At 42.3% G+C, this 15,669-nt stretch overlaps 1 protein-coding gene and 1 long non-coding RNA gene across 3 annotated transcripts in view; both read left to right on the forward strand.

The window, feature by feature from the left end:
• The first annotated feature begins 2,729 nt into the window (after positions 1–2,729).
• Positions 2,730–5,019, forward strand: tac1 (tachykinin precursor 1). 2 transcript variants are annotated; one of them, XM_023959561.2, is made up of 5 exons: positions 2,730–2,932; positions 3,560–3,662; positions 3,766–3,789; positions 4,724–4,780; positions 4,861–5,019. In XM_023959561.2, the coding sequence occupies exons 1-5, from the start codon at positions 2,816–2,818 to the stop codon at positions 4,905–4,907; spliced, it is 348 nt and encodes a 115-aa protein (XP_023815329.1). In that variant the 5' UTR covers positions 2,730–2,815; the 3' UTR covers positions 4,908–5,019. The 2 variants fall into 2 exon arrangements, with proteins under 2 accessions (XP_023815329.1, NP_001139465.1); NM_001145993.1 differs by lacking the exon at positions 3,766–3,789 and having other exon boundaries at positions 2,806–2,932; positions 4,861–4,921.
• Positions 5,020–9,854: 4,835 nt separating this feature from the next.
• The window catches only part of LOC111948243 (uncharacterized), a 79,481-nt gene continuing 73,666 nt past the window's right edge, over positions 9,855–15,669 (forward strand). Inside the window, exons 1-2 of the long non-coding RNA XR_013659132.1 lie at positions 9,855–9,990; positions 11,696–11,832. This is a non-coding gene — a long non-coding RNA (uncharacterized LOC111948243). The remainder of the gene's footprint in view (positions 9,991–11,695; positions 11,833–15,669) is intronic.

Below are 15,669 nucleotides of genomic sequence, written 5' to 3' on the forward strand. Positions count from 1 at the left end.
TCCTCTTCTCTTGAGAACACGTTGGTCCTGGAAACAGCAAGTCCATTTTAGACATCTGCTCAAATTTTTAACCCTAGCTTTGGTTGTGGCCAGCAAACAGGGTATTTGAAGAGGAGCAAGATTCCACCGGAAGAAGATAAAGAAGCATTTCGCCTGTGATGCTTTTACTGTGAGGACAGAAGTTTCTACAAATCCATTAAACAGATTCAACTTTTTGGCATCTAAACTTTTCACAAAGCTTCACCTCAGGTTTCAAATTACTTCCCATCTAAAAATGACTGTTGACCCTTCAGCTTTTTTATTGTGTTTTTGACAAAGGCACACAGATTGTGCCGATGGTTGTGTGGATTCTGGCAGAGGCTCTGCTGTAAATGTGAATGAACTAGCGTAAGGAGCCCAATGAAGATGTGCAGACTGAGGCAGGAGTCTAAGCAGCCGCATGTCCAGCGTCAGCATGACGATGAAGCTTCTCCTCGTCCCTAACAGGCTCTCATCAGTATTCCTTTCACAGCAGCTTGCTGCCCACGAGCGAGCATCCATTACCGAGATGAAGCTCAAGAGATGAAGCTCCATCAGAAGGTCACGGGTTTTTCCGACACAGAACTGTGAGCGCAAAAAGTATTCAAGTTTTCAAAAGAGGAATGAGGGTAAGGGTCAGAAATTCAAAAAAGTTTTGCTTTCAAAACTGGAAAAATACAAATAAAAAGAAGTCCTCTGCATAAATCTCATTTTATGAATCTGCATCTTGGGAATTTATGCCTCTGAATAATCAGACAGATTTTTGACTCGAAGCCTGAATGGGATGCACAACTGTGACCAGCCGAAAAGTTGGAGGGGTCCAACTGCGAGTCTGGTTCGACCGATATTTTTGTTTAGATAATAAATCACAGATAAGGTGAACAATTCCAACCGTAATCCCCCAAAGCGAGTAAGAAAGTGGACAACTCTGGAAAGGAAAAGGTTCTCCAACAGGAGAGAACCTCCAGCAGAGGCAGACGGTGCACCATCTCAGATTGAGGCAGAAAAATGATTTCACGCACGAACACTTCAGAACACTGTCATCTTTATGGTTTCTCCGGTAGCTTGGTTGAGTTCAAGTGTGTAGTGAATTTGGTTCTACTGTAGAACTCTATGGCAGCTCTATCCTCTGTTACTGTTCCTTCTCTTGCTGTTTGACAATGGAACACGATGCCTCAACTGTTGGGTTGTTGGTCTCCTTCATGTTCTGGGACAAAGAGTTGGCCTAAATCTGAGTGTCTAAAGCTAAGTTCACACTGGGAATGTGACGCGTGATTAAGAACAGGCTAGTTCTTAAATGCGCATTTAGCCCATGGTGTTCACACTGAACAAGCATCTTTTTCATCTATCTATCGATCGATCGATCGATCGATCGATCGATCGATCGATCGATCGATCGATCGATCGATCGATCTATCTATCTATCTATCTATCTATCTATCTATCTATCTATCTATCTATCTATCTATCTATCTATCTATCTATCTATCTATCTATCTATCTATCTATCTATCTATCTATCTATCTATCTATCTATCTATCTATCTATCTATCTATCTATCTATCTATCTATCTATCTATCTATAAAAATATTTGAACCTCTGACATAAAATACATGGCAAACACAAAAAAGGCTCAGACAAACAAGAAATATACAAAATTTAAATTTAGCTACATTTGCTGGTCTTTTACATAATATCTTCTGCGCCTAGCAGTTGTGTGTTCAGGGCATTTATTTGTATTTTTTCCACTATTGTTGAGCCATAGAGGTGATGTGGGGACTTATTAAGGCCTTCGTTACCAGCGGGCGTGTAACAAAGATGTTAAGGTGTTGTTGTGCTGTAATGGTGCTGTTCAATTAAATTAAATAGCAGAAAAGCAACTAAGTACATTTTCTCTTTTTCAAGACAGATTCTCTGCAGAAATGCTGCTCACATTGTTGCTGAAATCTGTTTTAGAACAAAAAAAAACAAAAAATTTCTTAGACTAAAAGCGCAAAAATATCGGAAGATTAAAATAATTCTTTTAAAATCCCCTTTTCTTTCCAGTTCAAAGCTCGCCTCTTTGGATCTTCTGTCTCCATCTAACCCTACATTCTGCTGTCACCTCGCCCACACTGCTGTCCTCCACCACATTCACGCTCATCCTCTTTTCACCTCAATGTTCCTTGGAAATTCTGACATCAGCCTTTAACCCTTCAATGTTTTCACAAAAATCCATGAATATTGATCCTATGCTTCCTTGTCACTCCCAAAGAAAGACGAGCTAAAAGCCTAAACATCAACAATTCCGAAAAGTAAAGAGGTTAACGTTTGTATGAGCAACTGCTGCACGTGCTCAGAACTGCAAAGACCTCCTGGTTCATTCATATCTGCAGCTCCTTCTCTCATTGGTCAGAACGGTTCTGAGCCCGGTTCAAAGTCCTGGTCATGGCGTGGTTTGATGTATCTTACTAAAGAGGGCTTTTTCTGTGGGTGGGGCACTGAAATTGTAGACACGCCCTGTGGATGAGGTGCACACGTGCATTTTTGGAACTTTCTAAATGTAAATCTAGTTTTACTTCATATGAACATGAAGTTACTTTTTTACAAGCGGGGCACGTTACTCTAGTAATCCTGCTTCTTACTAAACGACGACGCAACAAAACCGCGTGGGGACAGAAGAAAAGGAGGCGCGCGCGCCCGGGACTTGTTGCGCTAGAAGAAAGGTAGCGGCGCGCGCGCGCGCGGCACCGCCTCCGCGCGGCGCCCAGATAAAGTGTGTCAGCGCGGACGATGCAACTCTCAACGCTTGAACCATGAAGCTGCTGCTGCTGCTGTCCGCGCTCGTGGCTCTGCTCACCGGCGTGCGCGTGCTCTGCCAGGACCCCGAACCCAAGGAGGACGCGGACTACTGGACAAGCACGAACCACCAGGTCAGATCCGCCGACTGCAACTGGAAGGGGAAAGACACAAGTAGTACTGATTGAATTTAAGGTTTTATAGTTTTATTTTCACTTTTATTTTTATTATTATTATTATTATTATTATTAGAGAGGAGCAGCAGTTTTTCATTTAATTCTGCACATTCTGTAGTTGTGTTACAAAAGTCTGGAAATTTCAGAGACAATTCAAACTACGTCCACCCCCTATAATAATAATAATAATAATAATAATAATAATAATAATAATAATAATAGATTAATCCAGAGAGAAATTTCGCAACATCTCTTTGGTGATTTGAGTCTGAGTAGGGCCTGGATCGAACCAGGATTGGCTGCTGTGCACCAGCGTTCGGACAGTAGCTGCTTCCACATGTCCGGTCTGCTCCGGCACAGCCTGATGAATAAGGCTGCCACAAATCATGGGGAGGAAGACACCCACTAATGTGTTCAGAAGAGATCCATCCTGAGAGACTGAAATAGAAACTGAGAAGAAGGGACAATTATTCACTGCTGGATGGGGTGGGGGGCATTTTATTCTGGGTTTCTATTTTATCTGCTGTGGTCATTTGAGCAGATAGAGTTTTAACACTCTGGATTTGATCCCCCCCACCCCACCAGGACGGCTGGCTGTCCAGCGAGCCGCTCAGAGAAATGCTGCTGAGGATGACGAGGAAGCCGCGGCCGCATCAGTTCATCGGCCTGATGGGGAGGCGCTCCACGGGTGAGGGCTGTTCCATTTGTGTGTGTGTGTGTGTGTGGATGAGCCGCTCACACTCTATGTCTCTGTTTGCCCCCACCTCCACCCTACCCTTACCCCCCTCCAGCAAACGCACAGATCACCAGGAAAAGTAAGTGTCCATTCTGATCTTCAGTTTTTTTGTCATGAAGTGAGAATTCGGTCCCCCACCCTTCCCCTCCAGCTTCTTGCATGTTCTTGCTGCTGAAGCTCCGATTCAAGCCCTCGGGAGGAGACACCCTCATCACGACCCCCCCCCCCTTCCCAACACCACCTCCCATACCTTCCTGAGAAACAAAAAGCTGAAATTTCCTGTTAATCAGTGCTTTGAAGTGAAGGTGGGAGGGAAACGGGGAGGGGTGGGCTTTATTTATGGACAGTGTTTGAGCTCAGCAGCGGTTCTCCTTATTTAATCTGTCAGACGTGGGGGGGTGCAGAAAAAAAGGGAGAAGCGTGGTGGGGAGTCCGCCCTCTTTGTAAACATTTTTAATTAGTCGCCCCCTCAGGGATGGAGCGGTGGCAGCAAAGCGAGCGTTCGCCCAAGCGCACACGCACTTGCACAGCTGTCAGTCACGATGAAGAGGAAGGACTACCCTTCATCATTGCTTCAAGGACACAACTGTTTAGACGGGGACCCCCCCACCCCCAACCTGGAGCGAGGCCATCAGCTTAATACATATTGATCTGTCAGTTATACAGCCCCCCTTCCCTGAATGTGATTGACGGGCAGCTGCTGTCGGTTGTCGGATGTCAGGCTCCTCTTCCTCACAGTCGGGCCCGCGTCCAGATGATGAAGATGTTTTCCATCAGGGTGCCAACTGCCGCTCTGTAAAGAGAAGCGGTCAGTTTAGATTTCTCCAGGGAGCAGCCGCTGCAGATTCAATCGCTGCGATCGGAGAGGAGCTCCAACCAATCAGAAACCGCTCAGGGTCAAAGGTCACAGGGAGGCTTGACTGGACACAAGTGTGAAAGATGGGTTAGGTCTGATGTGCTACATGAACGCGTGCCACGAATTCCCACTAATCCGTGTCATATTTGCCCTGAAGGACATAAAGTGAACTCGTTTGTGGGGCTGATGGGAAAAAGGAGCCAAGAGGAACCAGGTGAGTCCACTTTCACCCAAATGAGCCTGAGGTTCTGCTGATTTCTCTGGCAGTGATCCGAGCCTGTCGTCTTTCTGCAGAGTCATACGAGTGGAGCACAATACGGACGTACGACCAGCGGCGCTGAGCACCTGTCATCTTCTTGTCTTGCGTGTGTGTTGGGGGGGGGGGGGGTATTTTTTTTCCTTGCTATGTATAAATGTTAGCTGAATAAAACGACTGTTTTCATGTTCTGGTGATGACTCTACCTGTGCCCGTCTGGTTTGTACCAGCAGAAGCTGGGCAAAAGAAAGTGGGGAGGAGGAAGGAGTGTTTCTGTTTCGTCTTTTTTTTTTTTTGACAGCCTCCATCTGCTGCAAACCCTGACAAATGGGTCCCATCCAAGTCAGTTTTACCTGAGGGGGGGGTTCATCACTGCAGATGTCTGTTAATTTCCATCCAACGCATCTGGATAGATTCCACACCTTTAAGCGCTTCTCTTTACGTGTCTGCATGTGTGCTGTATTGACGCAAACCGCCCCTACCGAGAACATCAAATGACCATCAACAAACTTCATCAAGAATTCTGCACCAGAGGCGCAGTTCAGAAATTCTGGAGTGAGGCAGCGCTGCACCCTGGTGGTTTTGTGGAAGAACATCATTTTATTAAAACCTTCCAGTACACACACACGACACAACTACCTTCTAAGCATGACAGACTAGAGCACACCTGCACGCATGCATGCAAATGCACACCTGCAAACATACATGTGCGAGTGCACATTGTCATACTCACATAAACGCACATCTGCACAACACACATCTGCAGACACGTGGGAGTGCACACTTGCACCACCCCACACGAGCTTGCACCTGCATGAGCACATACCTGCACACACAGACAGTCGCACATGGGTAGTTTCACATTGTTGATGCTCGTTTGTCGATGAAAGAAAACCCACCATGTTCACCAAACTTAAAAAAACTATATATATATTTTTTTAAAGTTATTTAAAAAATCTTTTATTCACATCTCTTGGTTTTTTCAAACTACATCTTCAGATAATATATTTAATAAATAAAGCATAGGTTTCTCTGGTTTTTGAACTGAGCCCCAAGACTCTTTTCTGGGGCCGCTTTACTTCATCACCTCCTCCTACTACTCAAAATATTTTCACTGATTAGCCGATAACTCTCAGCTTTCAAATTCAATTTCTTTGTTAGATTTTTCTGACCTCACATTTTTTTTGTTTTAGTTTCCTGATGGAACTCACACGGTTCACCAGTGTTCTGCGCTGTGTAACCCTTGTGCTATCTTAGATGACCCCACCCTTACATTGACGTGTTCTCCCTACCATGATAAAGGTGGAAAGATTTCATGTAATCCATGGACAACAGTGAAGATCACAAACCATTGAAGAAAAAAGGTTCAGCGCACTGTCTAGTGGGTCTAGATGACCCAACTCCCAATGTTAAAGTGCCTAGGATAGCACAAGGGTTAATGCTTACTCACAGTCTATATGTTTGTGGTAGTAAGCGTCATCTTTACAAGTCAAGTCCTTGTTTCAGACTCTTTTCACTGACCCTGATTAAGCCTTTGCCTTTGACCATATTCATTTTGGACGGCTTTACAGATTACTTTCTTGGATAAGTCCCTGTTCCTGGTTAGCACTCACTTCATTGCGAGAAGGCCCTGGTTGGATTTCAAGCTGGATCCTTTCAATGTGGAGTTTGCATGTGTGGGTTGTCTCTGGGCTCTCCAAAGCATGATTCATAGCATGTTTTGGTGACTTCAAATTGTCCCTTAGGTGTGAATGAGCATGTGAGTGGTTCTTTGTCTTTGTGTGGTCCACAATGGACTGGAGAGCTGTCATGGATGTACGCACTTTTGCCAAAAAGAGTAGCTGGGTAGGTTTTAGCCACCCTGTGATCCCCAAACGGTCGGAAAATGGATGGAAATACCTTCATAGCACAAAGCTCAGCTTTTGTAATTATTTTCTAAGGTCCTTTGAAAGACTCAAAGTCCAAGAATGTATTGGTATTTTTATCCTCTACTTTTAAATATCAATTCTTCATTTGTTTTTAGGGCTTCGGTTTTGCAGTATAATTCCAGAACAATAATTAAAAACTTTTATTTTGATATCCTTTTCAAATTCTTTTTTAGATTTTCCACTCAAAGTATCGGGTTCTCACGAAGGACACCAGCCATGGTTCACACAGATTCTCTTTGAGGCCGTGTCACTCAGCCACTACATACATTTTGCGCATATTGCACAGATGAAAATTGGTCATACGTGTACAGTGGTGGAAAAAATTGTTGGTACCCCTCAGTTAAAGAAAGAAAGTCCACAATGCTCACTGAAATGACTTGAAACGTTCAAAATTAAAAATAAATTAAAATCTATTGAAAAGTAAATAATCCAAATCAGCCATTACTTTTGAGTTGTTGATTAACAGAATTATTTAAAAAAACAAACTAATGAAATAGGGCTGGAAAAAAAAAGATGGTATCTCCATAAAAGCCCAGGGGGTCATGATGAACTCAGGTATGTCCTTTAATTGACATCACAGCTGTTTTCAAACCCATAATCAATCAGTCTGACTATTTAAAGGGAGACAAATAGTCACGTTGTTGTTTGGTGAAAAGGTGTGAACCACACTGAACATGGACAACAGAAAGCCAAGGAGAGAATTGTCCCAGGACATCAGAAACAAAATTGTAGACAAACATGGTAAAAGTAAAGGCTATAAAACCATCTCTAAGCAGCTTGAAGTTCCTGTGACCACAGTGGCACATATTATTCAGAAGTTTAAGACCCACGGGACAGTAGCCAACCTCCCTGGACGTGGCCGGAAGAGGAAAATTGATGACAAAATGAGGAGACAGATAGTTGGAACTGTATCCAAAGAGCCCAGAACAACCTCCAAAGACATTAAAGGTGAACTCCTAGATCAGGTTACATCAGTGTCAGATCGCACCATTCGTTGTTTGAGCCAGAGTGGACTTCATGGGAGACGACCAAGGAGGACACCACTGTTGAAAGGAAATCATAAAAAAGACAGACTGGAATTTGCAACAATGCATGTTGACAAGCCACAAAGCTTTTGGGAAAATGTCCTTTGGACAAAACTGGAGCTTTTTGGTAAGGCACAGCAGCTCTATGTCCATAGACTGAAAAATGAAGCATCCAACGAAAAGAACACTGTCCCTACTGTCAAACATGGAGGAAGCTCCGTTTTGTTTTTGGGCTGCTTTGCTGAATCTGGAACAGGCTGTCTTGAAGTTGTGCAAGGTCAAATGAAATCTCAAGATTATCAAGGCATTCTGGATAGAAATGTGCTGCCTAGTGTCAGAAAGCTTGGTCTCAGTCGCAGGTCATGGGTCTTCCAACAGGACAACGATCCAAAACACACAGCCAAAAAACCCCAAGAATGGCTCAGAGAAAAGCGTTGGACTATTCTGAAGTGGCCTTCTATGAGTCCAGATCTGAATCCCATTGAACATCAGTGGAAGGAGCTGAAACATGTCATTTGGAGAAGACAGCCGTCAAACCTGAGACAACTGGAGCAGTTTGCTCATGAGGAGTGGGCCAAAATACCTGTGGACAGGTGAAGAAGGCTCATTGACAAATACAGAAACCGTTTAATTGCAGTGATTGCCTCAAAAGGTTGTGCAACAAAATATTAAGTTATGGGTCCCATCATTTTTGTCCAGCCCTATTTCATTAGTTTGTTTTTTAAATAATTCTGTTAATCAACAACTCAAAAATAATGGCTGATTTTGATTATTTAATTTTCAATAAATTTTAAATTTATTGTTACTTTAGAACGTTTCAAGTCATTTCAGTGAGCATTGTGGACTTTCTTTTTTTAACTGAGGGGTACCAACAATTTTGTCCACCACTGTACAGACGTGGAAAAAGTGAGAAAAGTTGTGGTCTTGACATGACATTTTCACAAATGTATCACAGACAGTGTGTGATTTTTGCAGTCTAACCCTGCTATCTTAGATGACCCCACCCTCACATTGACGTGTTATTCCTACCATGACAGAGGTGGATAAAGGTGGAAAGATTTCATGTAATCCATGGACACCAGTGAAGATGACCCCACTCCCTATGTTAAAGTGTCTAGGATAGCACAAGGGTTATATGGAATTTATTGGTGATTTGTGCGTCAATTACGTAATTTAAATGTGATCTGTGTGGCATGCACGGGATATAAAAGTTAGACATTGATGTTATATACGTAGAAAGTCTGTTACACATATGTTGACATTAGTGATGGGTGTACATTACACACTTGGGCCTCTAAAATCAGGTTTTAACATCGGAATCATACATTTTGAGTTTATCTGGGATGAGGAGAGGCCCTAAGCATGGGTGTCCTTCTTGGCCACTCTGCTCCCTCACAGCCTTTTAGAACAAACCTGATTCAAGTGATCGACCGAAAGAAGTGCAAAGACAACTGGGAAACAAGCAGCAGTGGCTCTGAGGATTGGAGTGGGACACCTCTGCCCAATTTCCTGAGTGGCTCTCCCACATTTAAGATGCTGTTTTACTACTTAGGTCTTGTATTACTTAAGTCAGTATTTTTCAACCAGTGTGCCGCGGCACACTAGTGTGCCGTGGAAGATGGTCAAGTGTGCCGTGGAAAATTGCCCTCATTAACTGATCTAAAAACATTAACCATCTCCAGGAAATCAGCTTTTTGTTCATCCAAACAGGTCCTGATAAAACACTGAGTAGTTAGGAATATAAAAGATCATAAAATACTTTTTTCTTTGTTTTAATTGATTCTATTAAAGACATTTTGATAAGAATGACGGCAGCGCGATTTAGCTGCAGCTATAACTGTTTTCTGAAAAGTCCCGCAGCTTTTACTGTCTCCACGACTCCACCAATCATTCTTGAAGGCTTAATCACATGTCCTCAGTCTGACCAATCAGAAGTGGTTAAAGTCTCCACTTCCTTGTTCCAATTTAGCTCATAACTCACTCATTTCCCACAAAAACACCAGCTAAAGCTCGTCTTTAGCGGTGGAGCTTTCCACAGAATCTGGTATCAGACCGTGGAACAAGTGAACAAAACCATGAAGCTCAGAGACGCAAGTCTTTCTGCCGTTTTCTGGCCGTATTCACACTACATCTCCCATGATGCATTGGGATAGCGCCTCAGCGTACATGAGTCGTCCTTGTTACACGGATTGAAACCACAACGGACATACAGTTTGTATGTAACTTAACTTTTATTACATCTTTTAGAAAAAACATCTGCAACTTCCTGCTTTTTCTGCCACAATTATCACAAAAATGCGCGTCAGATTGCCGGGGGGGGGGGGGGGGGGGGGCTGTAGATCAAAACAGACTATGAGTTTTTTTTTTTTTTTTTTGGGATGCTGGTGTGCCGCGGGATTTTTGTCAAGGTTAAAGTGTGCCGTGGCTCAAAAAAGGTTGAAAAACACTGACTTAAGTGACCGAAACTCTGAAAAAAATGTTCAGGACTTTGAGTTTCATTACCTGGTAAGACAAGAAGAAATCCTCAGGAGCCTCAAAAACCAGATATTGTGCAGTATCTCTGGTTCTATGGAACTTTGCTGTTGAACTTGGGGAACTAGGAAGTGATGAAAAAAACACCTTAATGCTTCAGAACAGGGAGAATGATGTTATGTTCAAGAGAACAGCATTGGTTCAAAACACACGCTGATGGAAAGAAAGAAAATAGGCTAGGCAAAAACTTTGCATAGCAACCGCGCGATCACATGCGTCCTGGACGTGGAAGCCCAAAATTCTGCGCGTTTGCATAGACTTTTCATTGAAAGTGGTGGCTTGAACGTGAGTCGACACAGCCAGTTTGAAAGGCAGCATAATTGTGTGGATGAATTGAAACCAACCCTGGTTGAAGGATCCCACTAAACATTATAAAGCAACGTCCACCTTGTACATATGTACTTAAAATCAGCAACATTTCTGAACATTTCTCTACATCCCACCTGCAACGGCACATTATTATTTCACATCCATGAAATTTGTCTCTCTGACAAAATCACAGACTGAGACAAAGCATTAGGTTCTGTTCCATCAGGGAGAGGTTTAGAAATGCAAGTCAAGAGAAAAATCTGTCATGACTGCAGTCTCGTTTGAACAGAGACTGCAAAGTTAAACAAAAATACAAGACTTTGGATTAGGTTTAGAACTGGATGCAGATCTAAATGATGGCACCGGTCTGGTTCTGATCTCTTTACAAGACTCTGCAGTTGGTGTCCTGACCACAGACTCTGTTAAAGTCTGAGTGTCCTCAACAAACGATCGATCGGCACCAAAAATGTACCTCATTGAGAAACTCCAAATGAAGCGGTGCAGATGAAGTTCATTGAATTTCTTTCTAAAACCTTCAACTTCTCAATTAATTCAGTGGCAGCTGAAACATGAATGCACTCACCACACACCCCAAGTCGTTTTTCAGTTGCACCCACTCAGCATTTCTATTCTTCACATTCCCACGGGAGCAATCACTTAGTTTCATTCATTCAAGGAATTTTTGCCTTTAGCCGCTTCATTTTTCTTGACTTGTGGTTATTGATTACTGCACTTCCCAGAAAAAAACCCAGAGTTGCTGCCAAGTCGTGCCATAGCTAATAATTCAATAATAATTCAATTCGATTTCAGATCAGTTTCCAAGAAGATGTCGCCAATAAACAAGCTTGTGTCCTCCTGCCAAATGATTTTGCATCATTTCATTCAAGCTTTTACTGGTAGAAATGTTCAATGTCTTCAGACAGGTGTGAATGATGTTTTCCATGAATGAAAAAGAGCTGCGAGTACTTCAAAGTCCTCCGTTATACTCTTGCCTTTCTACTCTGTAAGTTTAGATATTTGGATTTTGTGGATCATAAGAGTAACATTTTTTAAATGTTCTGTCTTTTTTTCCATTTCAGCGCCTCACCATGAATCACACAAAGTCTTTGGAATTCCTTCTCCTACTGAAGTTGTGGTTTTTGTGGAGTGTTGCTGCTTCAAAATCTGCCATCGTTCTGTGGATCATCTTGTCGTAAAAGGTTGCCCAAACACACAGGTAACGGCATTTACTGAACAGATCTGACTCCAGAATCGAGGCTTGTTTCATTTATTGGAGGAGCTGAAAATGATGATGATGTTTAAAGTAGTAAATATGATCAGTCAAGAGGAAAAAAAGGACAATATATACTCATATAGCACTTTACTTCCTTCCTCGAAGGCTTCATGTGCTAAACAGGCACAGTCCCATTCACACACACATTCACACACTGAATACCTTGGGCCACAAGAGGCAAGGTGGAGATCACTGTCTTGCCCAAGGACACTATGGACATATGGGCGGGTGTGAAGAAACTGGATTTTCTAGAAAGGACTGTATTAAATTTTAGTTCGTAACCCCGTCAGTTTCTTACACACAGAAATAATGAATAACGACTCAGAGACAAAACTTAGCTTTTGTGGAGGTTTTACTTCGTCCAAACACGAAGGGGACAGACATGAACATGGTACATTCAAAGTCCGAACCAAAGAGTTCAGGGATGGGCTTTGGTATAAAAACCCTGCATTTGCATATTCAGAAGATCGTCCGATGGACCTCGTGTGAAAATCACGCCCACAGGTTACTGCTGGAGAGAAGCTCCAAGGCTAAAGTGAAGATAAGTCTGAGGCCTGCTCAGCAGAAAACATGCACAGAAAAGAGGGAGTATGGGAAGAAACTGTTAGAACAATAGTTTGGCTGTGCTTTCTTCAAATGTAATATAATTTTGAGATGACAATACATGCTCAGTGAATTAAGTTTAAACCATTAGTGTAATAAAAGTTAAAGGCAGTTTCTAACTATTCTTCACAGCGGGCAAGGCAGGAATAGAATCTCCAAACTTCCGATTAGAGGTTGCCCATCCTAACACTGCAACATGACCGCCAACAAGATCAACTTTGTTATTTACTGTTTGAAAAGCTTTAAAACATATATAAAGTACATCAAAACACAAAGACACATTTCAACATTTGCTCATAAGACCCATTTATTAAAACAAAACACTAATGACGTCTCTGAACTCAAGGGATTCCTACAAATTCTTAGCTATGTGCTAACACACCAAATATGTCATAGCTGGGTGCAGCTAATGATGCATCTTCAAGTTTCTCGTTGAAATTCTGTTTGTGTCTTTCTCTACCCACAGAAACAATCAAACACTTGGAGTGTCTTTTTCCGTATTCATATATTTTAACAGTTTAAGAGTTAGCAGCTGCACGGTGGCGCAGTGGTTAGCGCTCTTGCCTCACAGCAAGAAGGCCCCCAGTTCAAGTCCTGGCTGGGGGACCTGCAACAGAAGATCAATGGGGGCTTCGACTGTCCAAAAACATGCTTCATAGGATAATTGGTCACTCCAAATTGTCCTTAGGTGTGAATGTGAGTGTGCATGTGTGTTTGATATGTGTGACCCTGCGCTGGCCTGGCGACCTGTCCAGGGTGTCCCCTGCCTTCGCCCATAAGTGACCAGGATAGGCTCTGGCAGCCCCGTGACCCTGAAAGGGACAAATGGAAGAAGATGAATGAAAAAAATGAATGAACACATATTTTAACAACTACTATTAGTTTTCTGGTTATAACAAAACAACAAAAAAGACGGAGTAAAAATAAAGTCCTGAGAGTATCAAGGAGCTTTGTTTCTACGTTTCCTTGGAAACAACAAATTGATGCTGTCAGAACCAGTAGTCTGCTCAGAGTTGACATTCCAGGCTGAGCAACCCCACATGTCCTTTAGTCAGCACTGACCCGGCACCTTCTTTGGAATGTGTGTTTTCAAGAGACTCTATGGGGTAAAGTGTGAACAGCAGCCATAGAGGCTGTCAAACACCAAAGTGAGTCCTCAGCATTGTCTGGAAGTCATGTGTGAACAGGAGGTGACGGGCAGGACCGCCCAGTAGTGAATGCATGTTTGTGGTTTCTCCAATGTTAAGGGTCTACTCACACTGCGCCTTCACACAATTGTTAGCTTAGTCCATCTTTTGTCCATTGCTCACAACAATCCTGGTCTGAACACAGATGTTAACCAAACACACAGCTGAACTGAAAAAAAAAAAAAACAAAGCTTGACACAGAGCACCGTTCCTGTCTTATCTAACCCTCAGTTTGATCTTTAGTTTATGTTTGTTATCTGACAATATGTTCATTTGCTTTTTGATCCAGTTTTGACCAATTTTGGTCATTAAATGCTCTTCCCCTGAATGTTCTACTGTGAATGCAGGTGTGTTAGACAAAAAACAAAATCATAAAGTTACTAATGAAAGACTCAGGTTAGGGATACCTGATGACCATGGATGGAAAGACTGTAGAACTGCAGGAGTTTTTTTAGTTTTTGCTCAGAGGGAAATTGAAACAGGCACACTATAAGGAGAAAGAGTGACATCTAGCGGTCATTTGATGAAACTGACTCAACAAAGAAAACAAGCAAAGGACGAGTATGGAGTCCTATACTGTTCATAATTAAATAAATAAATATTTGATTAAATAAATAAATGTGACCTCATGCAAATACACAGTCAACCAATAAATCTCTGATAAATATATAAAAAGACCATGAAATGGTGAAAAACCTGCACACTGATTTTAAATTAGCCATTATATTATTCAATATATTTCATTTTGCGTTAAAAACCTGTTCATTATTTTAAAAAAGCATTTTAAAATATTCATTTTATTCATGTTGAATATTATTATAATTCTACTTCTTTTTTCAGAACCTTGGATTTCAAAATCAATATTTTCCAAAGTAGCTTTGTTTTTATTTCATGTTGCTGTTTTTCACAATGGCGTATTTATTTCATAATGAGCTTTTTCAGCAGAATGGGTCTATCTGTCAATCAAACCAGACAAGGCGGAGACACTTTTGTGATTGGCTACTCCTTTACTCAGACATGAGCAGCAGCACCCCGACTACATCGATCGAAGATGCTTCAGCAAACGTGACGGCGCGATGCCCACTCCTCAACACTAGGGGGAGTATGCACCTCAACACATCCACAGTGTTACCAGATATTGGGCAGTTTTGGTTCTAAATTTGCGGATAAAAGTGGTTTTGGGCGAATGTGCATAATTCAGGTGGTTTTGAGGTCGTTTCTGCAATTTTCATCTTCTCATGAACATCTAGTAGTGGTCTAAGTTAGGCTGGGTGGTTGTTGGAGTTCCACCAAGCTTCTATGAACTGGAGTTCCAACAACGCACCATGCCGCGTGAGGGAGGGGCTACCGCTAATGTTTTTAGCCTGATAGCCACATGGAGCGTTTGCCTGTGCTTATCTCAGTAAAAATGCATGGATGCACAATGCACATGGAGTGGTAAAAGATGTGGGGCCTGTTTCAGAAAGGAGGTTCGACCAACTCTGAGGTTGAACTTGAACTCTGAGTTGGTCAATCGGGAGATTAACAACTCTGAGTTTTCTGTTTCAGAGAAGCTGATCCGAGTTAGGTCAATCAATTCTGAGTGGACTGATTCGGAGGTGAGCGTGAGCACCGCGACTATAAGAAGCCATTATCAATGGAGCGCAGATATCACGAGTCACCATGGCAACCGTGAAAAAAAGAGGTCTGCATATTTTTCGCCAGCTGAACTTGACGTGCTGCTGCAGAGTTACAGTGAATATGAGCACATATTCCAGAAGAAAAGCAACACCGCTGCATCTGCAAAACAGAGACAGTTAGCGTGGAAAACATAGCTGCTCAAGTTAATGCCTAAGTTTGCATTTAAATCATTGTTATAAAATATTGGCTGTAATAACTTTTTAAATAGCGTACGGTGTGAAATAAAAAATGGTGATATTTAGGTGTACTTTTGAAGTGTTATTCCTGGTGTAAATGCATGAAATGCTGCATAGTGTACAGAACCAGTCTG

The sequence above is a fragment of the Oryzias latipes genome, chromosome 11, assembly GCF_053564925.1.
Source record: "Oryzias latipes strain Hd-rR chromosome 11, Olatipes_Hd-rR_3.1".
NCBI lineage: Eukaryota > Metazoa > Chordata > Actinopteri > Beloniformes > Adrianichthyidae > Oryzias > Oryzias latipes.

Bases quoted from the DNA above. Each gene is read 5' to 3' on its own strand.
- tac1 (XM_023959561.2), top strand. From the start codon at position 2,816: ATGAAGCTGCTGCTGCTGCTGTCCGCGCTCGTGGCTCTGCTCACCGGC. The intron at 2,933-3,559 runs GTCAGATCCGCC...CCACCCCACCAG, and splicing joins GGACAAGCACGAACCACCAG to GACGGCTGGCTGTCCAGCGA. The intron at 3,663-3,765 runs GTGAGGGCTGTT...ACCCCCCTCCAG, and splicing joins GATGGGGAGGCGCTCCACGG to CAAACGCACAGATCACCAGG.